This window comes from Pteropus medius, unplaced genomic scaffold (assembly GCF_902729225.1).
Source record: "Pteropus medius unplaced genomic scaffold, Ma_sr-lr_union100, whole genome shotgun sequence".
NCBI classification, from domain to species: Eukaryota; Metazoa; Chordata; class Mammalia; order Chiroptera; family Pteropodidae; genus Pteropus; species Pteropus medius.
Genome location: NW_024343578.1, coordinates 577,256 through 594,402, shown reverse-complemented (window position 1 = coordinate 594,402; position 17,147 = coordinate 577,256). Strand labels below are relative to the sequence as shown.

Here is a 17,147-nt window from a genome sequence, read left to right as displayed (position 1 = left end):
GCTTCCAAATGACAACTATATATCATCCAGAGCTAACATTTAACTTGACATTTTGCTTTTTCTGGCTATCACTTAAAACCCACATTTTTCTCCTTATTTAAAGAAAATAGTTAAATGGGACAACGTTATTTTTTTAAGTTGAAAGATGAGAAGATGAAGAAATTTCTCAAGAAAAAATAAGCTAAAGGATAATTTCTGGTATCATAAATGGATAATGCACATCAAAAACACAGAGCTTTGCAAGTTTGAATGAGTTATGCTGCACGCTGTTATAAAGATGTTAGGGCAAGACTTAAAAGTCAGGGTGGGAAAACAGCATAAGTTGGCTGTAGAGCACATATTTGGAGCTCTATATTTGGAAGGCTGATAACATATACACATAAAAAGAATGAATCTTGCCTTATAGCACAAAATACAACACCACACCTTTTCAAAAATACCAAATAGACCTCTCCACTTCTCATGGCCTACCTCAACCTGTTCTACGATGCAAACCTCAGCGCATAATTTCCAAAGTAAGCATTGAAAGGAAAACTGGTTGAATCTATGGGTCATCTTCAGTGAAAGCAGACTCTGGAGGATTAGAGAGTGTAAACACTTTGAAGGAGAAATCTGTGTTCAAATTTCAGCTGCCAACTGACGAGCTGTAGGATCTTGAGAAGGTTGCTTATTCTCTCTCAATCATGGCTTTCTCATCTGCAAAATGGGGCTAATTATGCCTATCACAGGTTTTTATGTCAGGTGCCTGTGTCTAGCTCTCCATGAGTGGTTAATGGTGTTCAAGCTGTGGGTTGTCACTGGTGGTACAGGTGGTATCATTGCTGTTATTGTGGTTATTCTTTTTAATAGCCACAAAAGAAGCCAGGACGTATTTTAAGGCCTAAAAGCCATCATAATGGCTTGTCTAGAAAAAATAGGCTTGAAACAAATTTCCTATGTATATGTCATCCTGGAAGAAGAAATAATTCTAAGTAGAATGCAGTGTCTAGACTCATCCAAGTGAGAGTTCAAAAGATGGATGAAATAAACCTAGAGCCAAATAAAACATTTCAGCCATTTCATGATGTTCTTGATTAGATCTTAGGACTCAAATTAAGTTTCTACTGAGAACTAGGATTCATTCAATGGCCTAGGCTTGGATTCAAAATCTCCCCTGCCTTATCAATATCCCAGCATATCCTTTCCATGCTTGCTAGAACTGAATTGGCTGAATTTGACCAAACACCAAGACATCTTTTAAGAGAAACTTAACCCAAATGCAGATCAGCTCAATCACATGAAGAAGAGTAGTCACCTGCCTGAGCACAAAGACAAGGATTGGTTTTTAGTTTTAATAGCAAAAATCAATCTCACCACTAGAGGTTAGCGCCTGAATGCAAAGTCATACTCTTTCGTTAACAGCACAACTATAAGTAAGCAATTTAGTCAAGCTCAATCTTGAACTGCTTACTACTCAGTTTCCATAGAAAAGCCTGGTGGGGACAATGTTACTCAAGAACCACTCATGACACACAAGGACCCTGGCTGGTCATGTGTCTAGAAAGCTAAACACCCACAATCCTCACTTCAGTTGCCACAGAGACATTGTCACATGGTGGCATTATTCCCCTAGCTTCTTAATCCACTTTAGTTAACAAATTCACCAGATCAGGTATATTTTCTGCAACTTTTACTAAAAACTTATATCACTAATATATGTCCAATTTAATAAACTGACATCACTCATATATGTCCAATTTAATAAACTTTATTAATAAAGTTTTTTTTTTTTTCTGAAAAATGAATGCCATTTAGTTCGTCAAGCAGTCTACAGCCATGCTACCCTGAACGAGCTCAATCCCATCTGATCTTGGAAGCTAAGCAGGGTTGGGCCTGGTTAGTACTTGGATGGGAGACTACCTACGAAGACCAGGTGCTGTAAAAAATAAAAAAATAATAATAAGGGTTGTAAACTGACAAGGTCCTTGCAATCTGTGAGATCGACCAAGGATTGCCTTGCCAAAAATAAATAAATAAAAAATAATTCATTAAGCAAATGAAAAATAGAGAACTCCATGCATTTTTCTTTTCAGCCTGAGCTGACAGGTTTGGAATGAAGTTTTATGCTCTATATCACTAATTATCATTATTCTAGAGTTAGCTGGTCTTTTCAAATTTTTTAAAACACAATTTTCTTCCTGTTCTTTCCTTCTGTGATTGTTGGAGCTACTGCAGCCATCTTGCTCAGACAGGCAGAAGGAGGTTTTCTGAAAATAGAGCTCACACAAAGGAAGTCAAAATAAAAGATGGAATGAGAGAAAATGGGATCTGTTAACATCTTCTGAGCCTCTGGATCAAGCTGTGCTTGAAGCAATACTCCTGTTTATTTTTCCACTTACATGAGCCAATAAATTTCTTTTGACTTAAGCCATTTTGAATTAGATTTTCATTCATTTAGAAGTTCGAAATAACGAAAACAAATTGAGACTATCTGACAAGTACTGTTATTACTGTAATTCATTTTCCTTAAAAAAAACTAGATACAGCTTTACAAATGAACCCACAAAAGTGCAACTTTTGTACATTATGTTTATGCCGTGTCAAATTTATAATAAAAGCAGATTATAAATATGTTCTTTCAAAGAAATTAACATTAAAGGAAAAAAGGGAGAGGAGCCTTTTAACTGCCATGTTTACTGACAGTTCTCCATAAGAGCAGAAAAGAGGAGCTTAGTAAAGAAGTTTCAGACTCAAAAGCAAAAAAAGGAGCGCTGCAACATTTACAAGAAAACTAATTTTTTCTGAGAAACACATATAATATTCGTAGCGCAAACCTAGAACATATCTGCCAGATCAAATTGGGATCAAAATTAAAACTTGGAGCTTCCTGCAAGAAGATAAATTACAAATAACTTCATTCATTTTGCTTTCTTTCATTTTCATTCAGGAGACTTTAGCTCCCCTGGCTCAACTGGATGGCAACAGATGTTATGGCTGCCAGAAAATTGTCCCCCACTTTGATGTGGGCAAATGGTCCGCCTCAACACCAGTCCCACAGAGATATATTTTCACAATTCTAAAAGTCCAGAAGGGTACAAAGTCACCAGAACTTACGAGATTGTGGTTCTAAAAGTGCTTGAATTTGGGCAAGATTTCACAGATTTTCAAAAACAAACACCTTTCTCAAGTGATGCAAAGTATATATGTGGAGAGGATGAAGGGTCAGAAGTTAATCCTCAGATTCACTAAGAAGCAAGGGACAAGGAGGGATAAATTCTAAGCCCTTAATTCATGTCACCTCCCTAGAACTATGGATACAATTTAATGTAGGAAAGCTCCTTTTAACTTCAGATTTTGCCAAGGCACTAGATGACACTGATGTTTACCCAAAGGTGTTCAAGTTAAAACACAACAGTGTCTCGAATTCTACCCACAAGGCGTAAGGGTCAGTTCTATTTGTTAGTCAACTCTAAGGCTTATAAAATATTGGCTTCCAATATTCCTTTCGATTTCACAGGGATGTAATGTACAAAATCAGATGAGATCACAGTCTCTGTCACAAGCTATACACATGGCTGAGGAGATGACCCTCAACCAGCTGCCTCCATAACTTAATTTATACATGTTGAGTATGGATGCTAATAGGGCCCAGATTTCTCCACTGACAAAGCAGAAGGCAGTGCTTTGTAAATTAGCAGACATCTAAAAGACAACAGGAAAACTCCAGGCTCAGTTCTCTGACAAATAAATTGATCAACATTTGTCCTAAAAATGTGTTCTACAAATCAGCATCATTGGTGTTCATAAAAGAAAAGCTTCAGATTCAATTTATTAATTATAGATGTGAATTTGCCCTAAAAATCATGTTTTTATACCTTCCCATGTAGATAGCCTAAACGAGCATTTTTATTATGTTTTTCTAACAAAATATATGATGCTAAAAACATTAAGTCAGAGTCAAACAGATTTTCTTCTTATAAAAGTCACAAAAAGTACTAATTATCTTTGTAGAGCAACCTTTACCAGAAAAATACCCAATGCACTGGGAGAGATGTCATTCCTGGTTTCTCCAAATTTTTTTGAAACACACTCTTTCTTTTAAAAACAAACGATAATTTGGAAATAGATTTTATATACATCCTTTTTTTCCATTATTAATTAATTGTGTTAGATACTGGGGATGTAGATGTGAGGGTGGGTGGAAAGAGGATTGAATGACTCTTTGCAAAAACATAAAATAAAATATTTAAAATAAAATTTTTGTCTTTGTTATTCTTTTCTTTTTCTCCTCTCCTATTTTTTTTAAGCCTTAACCGAGTTCCAAGTTTGGTTCTAATGTAAAGCAAAGATGAAATCTCAGTTGTGAACCACTCCCCCTCAAGTGTAGAATAAGTTTCTTTTCAAAATAAGTTAAAATTACATAAATTCAAAACAAATTTGATGAGCCAAAATTAGCAATTATTTTTTAATCTTACTGGTGTTTGGTCTCTTTAACAATATTTTTCAAACCAATTTGCTACAAATGCATTATGAATGCCTTGACTCACGTAACCTCATTAGAGAGACATATAGTTTTAAAACAAATATTCTACATTATTTCCACAAAAAAAAATCTACTTGGATAAAGACACTGTTGTTGACTAGAAAAAAAAAATTCCAAGTCAGAATTATACATGCCAAGAACTCAATAGTTCATATTAATTTCTTTTTCCCCAGAACGTTGGAATTTTTGACAGACAATTCAAAATCATTTGCTGTAAGACAGAAAATCATTATCCTACCTGAGAGCTTCAGAATTCTGTTGTAGGCTAATGGTGACCAACAAACTCTTGAGTGTTAAACTCAAGTGTGAAATTACCAAATTGCAAACATCATTATGGATTATTTTTTCTTCATGGAACAATTTAAATCAAGAATTATTTATCCTTAAGATACTCTACGATTTGCTTCCTTCTAGGAAAAGCTGGAAGCAACAAGACTTCAAATTTCGAGATTCTGACAAAGCAATTGCGTCTCATTTAGATCTGTTTCTTAATCATTATTCTCTAAATGCCCTAAATCCATCCAGGTGGTCTTTGGTTCTTTTAAATAGCATATCTCTACGCTTCCACAGCTAAACGGAATACTTGGAGAGTATTTTTTAATTTCTTATTACTTCCAGACTTGGTTAGAAAAGAATACTGGAGTCGTGAGAAAGTATTATTCTTTGCAAAGTAAATTTTGCCGATCGCATCATTTTAATTACTTAATGACTCCATTGCATATAAACACCTCTTTGCCAAATCTTAGTTTCTCAAGGTGTCTTTTCATTATAATAAGAGTGGGAGGAAAAAGAAAATATTTCCAGCTTTAGAAATTTACTTTTAAAGCACACAAAAAAAAAACCTCTGTTAAGGTCGAAAGCATTGGCCATGCTCTGGTAATGAACCCAGCTCAATTTAGCCAAGGGATACTTGAGCCCTTTATTCTTTTGTTCAGAAAAGGCATCCTAATTAAAGTGCCAATAAATTAAATGTACTGGGGAAGGCAAAAAGATCCAGAGAAAAGCACTCACCAGGGTGCATAGAGAAAAGACAACGTTCATTTCACATGTTTATGTTAGGCACCATCAAGTTAGAACAAACTCCGGAGGCACAGCTGTTTTTGACAAATGCGAACAGCCCCTACCTTCATTTCAATGACAGTCTGGAGAGCCTTCGTCTTGGCTGGCTCCGGCTGAAGTTGGCTTCTTCGGTGCAATTCCTGGGGAGGAACACGATAGAAATAAGCCTGACGGTTCATCCTCCCGTTACACCATGACCTTTACACAGGTGCCACACAGCCCACAGGGTCCAGGTTCGCTATGCACAGACATAAATAAGCCACAGGTGCCTCATCTCCCACCCTCTTTAGCATCCCTCCTGCCTACAGCCTGAGTTCCGGTGAAAGCTCCTGGCACATGCGCTATTTCTGAAACTTCCATCAATAATTAATGTCAACTGTGACAAAGCCAGCAAGTAATCATAGTCCAAATACTGTTCAACATTGGGGCTGTTGCCCAGCCATCAAATCATAATTTACTAAATTACATTACTCTGTCTCCCAATACAAACACAGCAAGAAAGCGGAGGAAAGAAATGACTAACGTGGTTGCAAATCTGCTGCACGCATGACATTTTGCTACTGAGGTAGGTTTGAAATGAGCAATTTAAAACCTTTCCAGTACAACTGTGTCACTTTTCAGAGTGACTTGATCTGGTGAAACCTGGGGAATCTCTTGCTTCCCAATTTACAGTTTCAGTCCTTGTTCAAAATCACATCTGTATGTGATATGTTTATGCACTTGTGATGCCAAGAAATTAAAATTGGTATTAATATCAACAGTGTTACAGAGGAGACAAAAATGGTTAAAGCCAGATGTAGACCCAAGAACTTCTGAATTATTATGAATATTTCTTTAGATAAAAAGCAAACAATTGCAATTTCAAGCTTGAAAGCTCACTTTTAGCATCCTGTTCTCAAAAACAACGGTTCTGTTAAGACTTCAAAAGATTCTCTTGGCAGAAGAGAATAGATAAACAAGGTTTGTTCAGTGCATGTTCTGAATTTCTTAAAAAATAATTATCTATAGTTTTATAAAAGTTGCGAATGACAAGAGTAAACAAAAGTGCTCACACATGTCCACACTACTGATATAAGTCACCTATAAAGTAATTCCATTAAGACTTATTTAACTTTTAAGTCACCTATGGAGTAATTCCATAAGATTTATTTGCTTCCAGAAAAATCATTTAAATTCAACACGGAATAGTTTTAGGCCTTTACTGAACCACTGAACAACAAACATTAAAAAAATAAAATAAAAATAAAAAACTTTGTAAATTGGAGAAGAGAATCAACATAATTTCTAGCTTTTTCCAAGAATGGGCATTAAAATTAACTCTATCTCCACTACTACCATCTACAACTACTGCCATTTCATAAAGATATAACATATCCATGTGAAAATTGTCAGAAGAACAGACTTCCACAATAAAAGTCCTTCCCAGGATGAGAAAACAGGTGACCTTTCACCCATATCCTATTACATTGTTCTTATTTGCCAGCAACCCAAGAAGACCTGGTCATGAACCATAATGCACATGTCCAGGGACCAGAACTGGAGAATCACGATTATAGCTCTAGACTGTAGCAGTGTGGGGTGGAGGAGTTGTAAGAAGCATATTTTTTTCAAAGTCATCTCTGGCACAAATCAGCAAACCTGTACAAAACTACTTCTCAATCTCCAGTTTATGAAGAATTAGAATTAGTACTTCCTAATTTTTCAAAATGGCCTCACATTGGTTAGGACATTTTTTCCTCTTACATATCCCAGAAAGAGATAGAGTCAAGTATTACTGAATCCATCAGTAATTTTATGTCTAGAGAAACAGAAAGAGATTTTGTGCCATTTTGGAGTCCCTGGACTGCAAATGATCTGGTAACGTGTCATTTTTAGCCTCCATGGTGACGGCAGAGATTTACTGACGCAATGACCTGAAAAGCAGCTGTCTTTTCTTGCAGACCCACAATGTTCCTGGCACTATTTGTCACTTCTAAGCCTCAACACTATCATCTGAAGAGTATGACCTGTACGGTGAGTCCTGTGGGCTGCTAGTAAACATTTAACAACCAGCACCCACCATGGCCAATTTTAAGCTACCTAACTAGTATCACTGAATGCAGAGTTGGGAAAAGAAGCACAGTAAAAATCCACTGTATAGTATTTTCACCACATGGACAAAATAGATATAATAACCTCAAGAGCAGAGATGATAGAAAAATATAACAAAAAATTAGAAAATTGTGAGTTTTTAATACAAGTTCTTTATTCGCGAGTTTATATATTTAATTTGTAACATTAGTTGTTAGAATAAATTTTCAATATTTGGCTTTCATGGGCTAGTACAATTCAATCCACACCACTAGATGACTCACGTAAGTACTTCAAACTTCCATAAAAATCTACTTAGCCCTCAACATTACTTCCAAGGTAGTTAAAGATCACTGGACCAATAAAATCTCATAGATGAGAAAATGGAAGTCACTTGCCAGAGTTGTTCCACAGTAAGTGATAGAAGTACATTTCACAGGTCACCAATCCTGATATACTGTGGCAACAAAAGCATTTTTACGTAAAAAGATGGGAATAAAATTCATGGTAATTTCATACCACAGCCAATCTTGGTTCCAAAATAAAAATCATAAGATAATTTGAAAATAGAGGTTAAGCTTATATAAAACAAATAAAAAAAAAAAAAACAAGAAGCAACAAAGCAACATAATGAAAATAAAAACCATAGAGTGAAGGCATGTGCTGTTACAATTTCTACCAAGCATGAAAACATTTTTAAGGGCAAATATACAATAGCAAAGCTAAACTTGTAGCAATAGTTTTGCAAAAATGGAAACAATTCTCTTTGCTATAATTATGCAAGTTCTATTATAATATAAACTAGCTCGAAATCCAGATTGGGCCTTTACCTTCTGTGTCACTCCATAAAAAATAAAATAAAATAACATCTCCAATTACCTATGAATTGTAATGTTCCTATCTTAACTAGACTATTTTTCAATCAATCTTGACTTCACAATTTCTGAAGATCACCTAAAATGTCAGGTGAATGAAGATTATAATCTACATGTAGACTTCATAGGCTGTCTGAAAGTCCAACCTCAGACATTTTATCCATCTCTGAGATTTAGAAACCTTAAAATGTTCACTCTGACTGTGGCAGAGGACTAGATGCCCAATGAGGATTTAGGCTCTTCTTCATGAGGAAGCCTCACAACCACCACGCTTGTATCGAGATGGGCCATGTAACTTATTTCTGACCAGTGGAACATGGGTAGAATTGAAAAACTCAACTTCCAGAAAAAAATATCCTACTCTATCTTTAACTCTCCCTCCTTTCCTGTATGCTGGATAGAAGACCCAAGAAGATAGCAGAACACCATCTGAAAGGGCTGCTGCGCACCCACATTGGATGGTGGCATACACAAAAAGTAAGTTAGCTTCCATGTTTATAGGCTTTATCTGTAGAGATCTCAGCAATTTCTGCCTTAACTACTGCAATGGCTACAAAGAGAAATAATGCTTAATTGGCCCTCTATTGTGTGTTGCTTTTGAATTGCAAATTGATTTTAACGTGAGTACTTGCCAAATTTTTCTAAACAGACAGTAAGATGAGTTGGTTGCTGGGTGCTCTAACCACCTGAAAGACTATCTCTAACCACCTGAAAGACGTACCCACTATGCAATGGTCTTAAACAATAGGTTTAGGTAAGGGAGATGAAGAAGATTTAACTTACTCTGATAGTTTTTAAATGACAGTATTAAATCATCAAGTGCGGTGGTACTTATGCTTCTCTGGGTCACCGATCTCTATAACAATCACATGGAAGGTATGGATCCTCTCTAGTAATGGGCACAAAATCACACGCAAATGGTGTGTACCATTTCAGCTGGTTTACAGGGCCTGGTCCAGCACCAAGAAGTCTGTCTTTGAACCAGACTACAGGCTAAAGTAGTATTGAGAGGAAAGTGCATTGTACTAAGAGTCGGGAATCAGGACCCCACAGTTCCAGACTGAGACTTTGTCACACCCTTTCCCCTCTCTGATACACAGAATAAGGAGCTTTATGAGTGAGTTTCAACTGGCCATTTCAGCTCTCAGAACAGCTAGATTTTTAATAGGCAGCTGACTCAATTGCTGATTTCTAACTGATATTTTTAGTCAGTTTTAAAAGCAAAGTAAAAATAAAAGGAGAAAACTGAAAGCATCACAAAATTTAATATCTCACTATGACACCGATCCCCAATTTATATATTTTCCTACAATTTCATGACTAGATTGGCCTTTGCTGGTCTAAAACTGCCAGTTCCTCTAGGTAATCAACATGGAAATATATCAAGAACCCAGAATTTTGAGTATGAAATCTCAGGTGGTTCATTGGGATGACATTTCTTGGCAGTTAATGAGAATCTACAGTTTAGTGAGTTAATCCGGATGGACAATAGCTTCCAAGATGAGCCTGGCAGAATGATGTTTGCACACACCATACGCTTTCTTCAGTAGACAAAAAATAAAGTCAAAAGTTAACTTTCTTTCCAAAGGTAATTTACCATATTTACCTAGTCTTTCCCCCTTATTTTTCTGGTCATCTACTACTATATAACAAAGTACCCCAATTTAATGGTGTCAAACCACCACCATTTTATTATGCTCATGAAATCTGGGGTGGGAATTCATAAAGGATAGAGTAGGAATGGCATGTCTCTGTAGCATGATATCAGGAGGCTGCAACAGCTGGGGCGGTAGATCCACTTCCAAGATGGTTTCTTCATTCATATGACTGGTGCCTTGGCTGGAAAGTCAACCTGAGCAGCTAAATATGGCTCTCCATGTGCCTTGGGCTTTCTTGCAGGATGGCAGCCTCAGGGTAATCCAACCTCTTACATTTAGGTAGACAGACTCCGAGTGCAAGTACTCTAGTAAATAAGCCAGAGACTATGTGGTCTTTTATTACCTAACCTCAGAAGTCCCATACAATCACTTCTGCAACGCTCTGTTGGTTGAAGCAGTCATAAGCCTGCTTAGATTGCAGAAAAGAGTACCAAACAATATGAAGCTGTATTTTTAAATTGTCACTCCTGAGGAACAAAACTAATGGGAGAAGTTGACAGGTAAGTAACAATGTAATGTCAAACATTAACTCTCATCAGTTTTAAGATGGGCAGATTCATATATTCAAATAATAATTTGACACAGGGGGTATAGGTAATACAACAATGAACCAGACAAATATGCCAGTCCTTGTGGGTTTTTTTAATTTCAAATTCCAATTGGATAAAAGCAAAATAATTTAAAAAGGAGACTAAACCAGTTTGTCATAAGTGCTACAAAAAAAAAACATAAGTCAGGAAGGTGGGGGACATATTGGGGATGAGGGGAAGATAGACTGAAATTTTAAATAGAGTGATCAGGAAAAGCTTTATGGAAAGGTAACATCTGAGCAAAGATCTAAAGGAAATGAGGGAAATAGTTGTGCAGATATTCCAGGCAGAGAGAATAGCAAATGCTGAAGTGCCTGGCTAGAGTTGCACAAGAGATGGGGAAGCAGCAGGTCAGAGAAGTGCAGGGGTGGGGGATGATGGGAGGATGGGTCTTACATTTGGAGCCCATTGTAAGGACACTGCACTGGTTTTACTGAGAAAAGTGGGAAGCCACCAGAAGATTCTGAGCAAAAACAAACCATGATATGATATACTTTAAATGATTACTCCAACTGCTGGACTGAAGTGTGCTTTGGGGTTGGGATTGGGCAGGTGGAAGGGAGGAAGGGCAGAACCATAGGGACTTGTAAGGAGCAACTGGAATAATCCCAGCAAGGGATGACAGAACCTTGGACAAGGGTGACTGAATGGAGGCAATGAGAAGGAACTGAGTTTGGATATGTTTTAAAAGTGAGGCTGACTTGACTTCCTGATAGATTGCCTAAGGACTACTAAAGAGAAAAGTAAAGGATAGCTTCAAGGCTTCTAGACTGAACAACAGGAAGAATGGAGGTGGAAGACAAATATAGGGAAGACTGGGAAGGAGAAGTGGGAGTTATGGAAACCAAGAGTTTGGTTTTGCATGTGTTAAATTTGTGATGCCATTAGACGTTTGAGTGGAGATGTTGGTAGGAGGCTGAATAGATGAGTCTCATTTGAGGGGAGAAGAGCTACAATTATAAATTTGAGATCAGTGAATAGATAGCACTTAAAGCAGTGAACCTCATAAAGAGGAAAGAAGTCAGAGCACTGAACTCAGGTCAAACCTACACTAAGGGGTTGAAGAAGTGAGGAAGAGGTAGTAAAGAAGAGTGAAAAGGAAGAACCAGTGAGGTAGGAAGAGAACCAGGAGTGTGGCATTCTGGAAATCAAGTGAAAATAATGAGTCCAAGATGCAAGATGCATTACTGCGGAGAGGTTAATAGGATGGGCCAGAGGATTGACCACAGGATTTAGCCACATCCACATCATTAGTAACTTTGAATAAAGCAATTTTGGTAGATAACTGTGAGTGAAAGTTTGACTGGAACGGTGCTGTGAGAGAATGGAAAGAGAGAAGTGCCTCAGGCTACTATATTTCCACAGATTTAACTGATCATTTCTTTTATCAAAACTCTTTAAGATTTGCAGACATTTTCACATCATTATCACAATAGCCAAAAAATGAAAGCAACTGAAATGTCTATCAACAGATGAATGAATAAACAAAGTGTGGTGTATAAATACAATGGAATATTATCCAGCCTCAAAAAGGAAGGAAATTTGAACACCTGCTACGATATGAATGAACATTGAGGGCATTATGCTTAGCAAAATAAAGCAGTCATAAAAAGACACATAGTATATGATCTCACTTATATAGAATGAGGTATATAGAATAAATTCATAGAAATAATAAGTAGATGGTGATTGCCAGGGACTGAGGGTAGGGGAAAACGGGGAGTTGTTTAATTAGTACAGAGTTTTGGTTTCACAAGATGAAAAAGTTCAATATTGGTTACACGACAAGGTAAATATACTTAACACTATTGAACTGTACATTTAAAATGGTTAAGATAGTAAATTTTATGTTGTGTGTATTTTAACACAGCTTAAAATTTTTTAAAAATCCATAAACATAACATAGTGTTGAAGTCCCACAACTTGCCCCATCTCCATTATTTTGGAGAGAATCATCATTTTAAAGTTGGTGTCTATCTTTCTCATGCATGTTTTTGTGCTCTTATAACATATGTATGTCCTCGTAAATAGTATAAATCTAACAGGAGAGTTCACTTTTAATGTACATAAATCCCAGCTGTTCATATGCACAAAACTTTTGCATTTCGGTTTTTACCTCAACAATATTTATGTTCTTAAAATTTATCTGTGTAAATAAGTGTTTCCTACTCTTTTTTCCATTACAAACCGTGTTACAATAAACCTCCTAGTACATGGGAAAAATAACTCTGTTTTAGATATCTTTATGCTCTTAAGCAAACAGGAATTCTAACCTTTCTAAACATCCCATTTCTTCTACTTGGAATAATTCTCCACCCTTTTATTCTCTTTTGTCTCAGAAGTCAGAAACCATAGCTCACAGGCCAAATCCAGACCATCACCCATTTTGGTAAAGTGTTATTGAAACAACACTTGCGCATTCATTTACATATTGTCTGTAGCTGCTTTCATGCTACAATGGCAGAGTTGAGTAGTTGTGACAGAGACTACATGGCCTCACAAAGCTGGAAATATTTACTATCTCGCCTTTTGTAGAAAAAGCTTGTCAACTCCTGGTCTAGAATATCTTCAATACCCATCCTAGAAAACACACACACACACACACACACACACACACACACACACACACACACACAATTCCTCATATGACAGTTTAAAATATGTTCACAAATTCTCTGACATTCCCTTTACAAAGTGAAGCCTAAATATCTTCTCCTGGACTGTGGCCTGGACTTAGTAACTTACTTCAAACAAACAAAATATGGTAAAAGTAACATGTGTGACTTCTGAGGTTTGGTCATAGAAGACATTATGGCTTCCTTTTTGATCACATTCTTGGATTACTTCTTCTGGAGTAAGCCAGCTGCCACATCATGAGGACACTCAAGCTGCTCTATGAAGAGGCCCAAGTGGCATGAAACTGAGTCCTCCTGCCAACAGCAATGTGAAAGAGCTATCATGGAAGTGTATCTTCCAGCCCCAATCAAGCCTTCAGATGCTTGCAGCCCTGCCCATCAGCTTGACTGTAGTCTCATGAGGGACTCTGGGCCAAAACCACCAAGATAAGTGGATAAAGTAGGAATGGCATGTCATTTCTTACCCACAAAATCTATGAAATAATAAGTTTGTTTTAAGCAATTAAGTATTTGTGGTAATGTGTTATGAAACAATGGATTACAAATATGTCACAGAAAGGTCATTTGCTGACTCTTCAAAGTAATCTATATGCTACATCCTCTCATACACTCTCACAGTATCGTGTACCTCTCCTTCATAACATTAGATGGTATCATATAATGATTTATAAAATTAATGGATTCACGTCCATGCCCACCACTGGGTGGTAAGCTTTATGAGCACAGGGACTTTGTATGTCCATTATTAGCATAGTGCCCGCTAAGAGTAAGTGCTTAATAAATATTGACTAACTGAATTAAAGTACAAATGACATTGTACTTATAGGCCTGGAAGTTCTATACCTTTTGACCCAAAGAAGCCTAATGTGAAGGATAACAATAGCGAAAAGTTACTTATAGATTGCTATGTACTAAGCACTCTTCTAAGCATTTTATTAATTTGTTTAATCCTCACATTAACCTCTTTAAGTAGGTATTATTATCATCATCATTTTTCACTCAAAGAAATGAAAGCATAGAGAAGTTAGTAACTTGCCCAGTCTACTGAATTGTACTGCCGAGATTTATCCCAGGTGGCCTGGTTCCAAAGTCTCTGCTCTCAACCACCATGAGATACTGCCCATTTTCCCCAGTTGGCTTTGATTTGACATTTGAGGTTGCCAACATCTCTCTTAGCTTCTTTCACTGAAGTCACCTTCCTATTTTTCCTTTGATTCAGTCTTTCATTTTTCACTCTTTCCTTGAATACTTGAAATTTTTAAAAAACTCATCTCAATAAATGTTGTCTGATATTGATATCCATATTAGATATCAAAACGTAAATGGCAAAAATAAACCAGTAGGAGGGACGGAGATCTGAAATGGCCTGGTCCCACAACCACACGTGGTGATCAAGAATCAAGAGGACTATCCGTGAGGAGCAAGGTGTCCTGGGCTCATACTGGGCTCCCCAGCCCAGGGTTCCAGTGCTGGGAAGAGAAGTCCCTACAACCTTTGGCTGTGAATACCAGCAGAGGTTGCAGTTCAGTAAGATGGAAGGCTGCAAGAGTCACAGACTTTTCTCTTAAAGGGCCCATGCCCAGACTTACTCACAGCTGGACTCACTTTGCTCTGAGCTCCAGTGCTGGGGCAGCTGCTCGAAGAGCTCAAGGGACACACGGAGAGACACTGAGTTATCAGGCTTCAGAGCGAGGCTGGAGGGGCAGCTTTCCCCAGAACAGAAGTACTGGTAGTATCCATCGTTCCTTTGTTGATCCCGCTCCTCTCCCAGCTTGTGGATGCAGGCACCGCCATATCTGAGTCACCATCAACCTGAATAACACAGGTCCTTCTGCCCAGATGATTCCCTGGGACCCCACCTCTCCCAAACTGTGGGCGCACCCAAGCCACTTCCAGTGGTTTATTCCATACAAATGGCCTGCCTTGGCTCTTGCCGCAGACTTTCCCAAAATTTCTCAGAGACTCACAAAACCCAAAGCAGCAGCATGTGGCCTTGGCATGCCCTCTTACTGAGCAGCTCCAAGCCCCACATTAGCAGCATCAAGCCTGGGTTTCTGGCTTGGCCTCTTGAGGCACCTATAAGCCCAGCATGAGTGGTAGCCATCTGTGGATTGCTTGGTGACTCTCACCAGGAGGCCCTGAAGGTGCACAGGCTACGGCTGAACTTGGCCTACAGCTGAACCCCTCCCAGGACTGTGCCACTGGGCCCCACAGGACACCAAGAACATAAAGCCACTCCACTAAGACCAGGAAACTTAGGAGCCATACATAATACATAGAAATAGATGTAAGGAGGCAGCCAAAATGGGGAGACAAAGAAGAATGCCCCATATGAAAGAACAGAACAAAGCCCCAGAAAAAGAACTCAACAAAATGGAGACAAGCAATCTACCAGATGCAGAGTTCAAAACACTTGTTATAAGGATGCGCAAAGGAATTTGGGGAAGAACTCAGTGAGAACTTTAACAAAGAGATAGGAAACATAAATGGAGATGGAAAACATAAAAGGGAACCAGTCAGAAATGAAGAATACGATATCTGAGATGAAGAGTATTTGAGAGAGAATCAATTGAGTGGATGAAATGGAGGATCAAATCACCGATATAGAGGATGGGGTAGCAAAGGGCACTTAATCAGAACAGCGACAAGAAAAAAAGAATCCAAAAAAAAAAAAAAAATGAAGATAGTTTAAGGGGCCTCTGGAACATCAAGCATAACAACATCCACATCATAGGGGTACCAGAAGGAAAAGAAAGAGAGCAAGAAATTGAAAACCTATTTGAAGAAATAATAACAGAAAACTTCCCTAACCTGGTGAAGGAAATAGACATACAACCCTAGGAAATTCAGAGTCCCAAACAAGATGAACCCAAAGAGGCCCACACCAAGACATTATAATTAAAATGTCAAAGGTTAAATATAAAGAGAATCTTAAAAGCAGCAAGAGAAAAGCAGTTAGTTACCTACAAGGGAGCTCCCATAAGACTTGGGAGTTGATTTCTTAACAGAATCTTTACATATCAGAAGGGCTTAGCACAAAATATTCAAAGGAATGAAAAGCCGGGACCTACAACCAAAATTACTGTATCCACCAAAGCTATCATTTAGAATCCAAGGACAGATAAAGAGCTTCTCAGATAAGAAAAAGCTAAAGGAGTTCATCACCACCAAGCCAGTGTTACAGGAAATGCTGGAGGGACTTAAGAAGAAGAAAATAATATGTATCAAAAATATGAATAAAGAATGGCGATAATTACATATCTATAAACAATTACTTCGAATAAAAAAGAATTAAATGTGCCGATCAAAAGACAGGGTGGCTGAATGGATAAGAAAATAAGACCCTTACATAGGCTGCCTACAAGAGACTCACTTCAGATTAAAAGACACACAGAGACAGAAAGTAAAGGTATGGAAAAAGAGATTTCATGATAGACCTAGAGGGTATTGTGCTGAGTAGATAGAGTAAGTCAGATAGAGAAAGACAAATGCCATATAATTTCATGTACATGTGAAATCTAAAGAACAAAATAAACAACGACGACAACAACAAAACAGAAACAAACTCATAGATACTGAAAACATTTTGAGGGTTACCAGATGGGAGGGAGATTGGGGTATTGGTGGAAAAGGGAGAAGGAATTAAGAAGTACAAATGTGAAGTTACAAAATAGTCATGGAAATATAAAGTATAGCATAAGGAATATAGTCAATAATATGGTAATAACTATGTATGG

The 17,147-nt window shown here is 37.6% G+C and overlaps 1 protein-coding gene and 1 pseudogene across 18 annotated transcripts in view; one reads left to right on the top strand and one right to left on the bottom strand.

The window, feature by feature from the left end:
• Window positions 1-17,147, bottom strand: part of ERC2 (ELKS/RAB6-interacting/CAST family member 2) — a 907,956-nt gene that overhangs the window by 618,840 nt on the left and 271,969 nt on the right. For all 18 annotated transcript variants that reach the window (XM_039867403.1, XM_039867394.1, XM_039867401.1 and 15 more), the window contains exon 4: window positions 5,647-5,721. In XM_039867403.1, the coding sequence (XP_039723337.1) occupies window positions 5,647-5,721 (75 nt within the window). The remainder of the gene's footprint in view (window positions 1-5,646; window positions 5,722-17,147) is intronic.
• LOC120606380 (uncharacterized) lies at window positions 1,806-1,924 on the top strand (annotated as a pseudogene).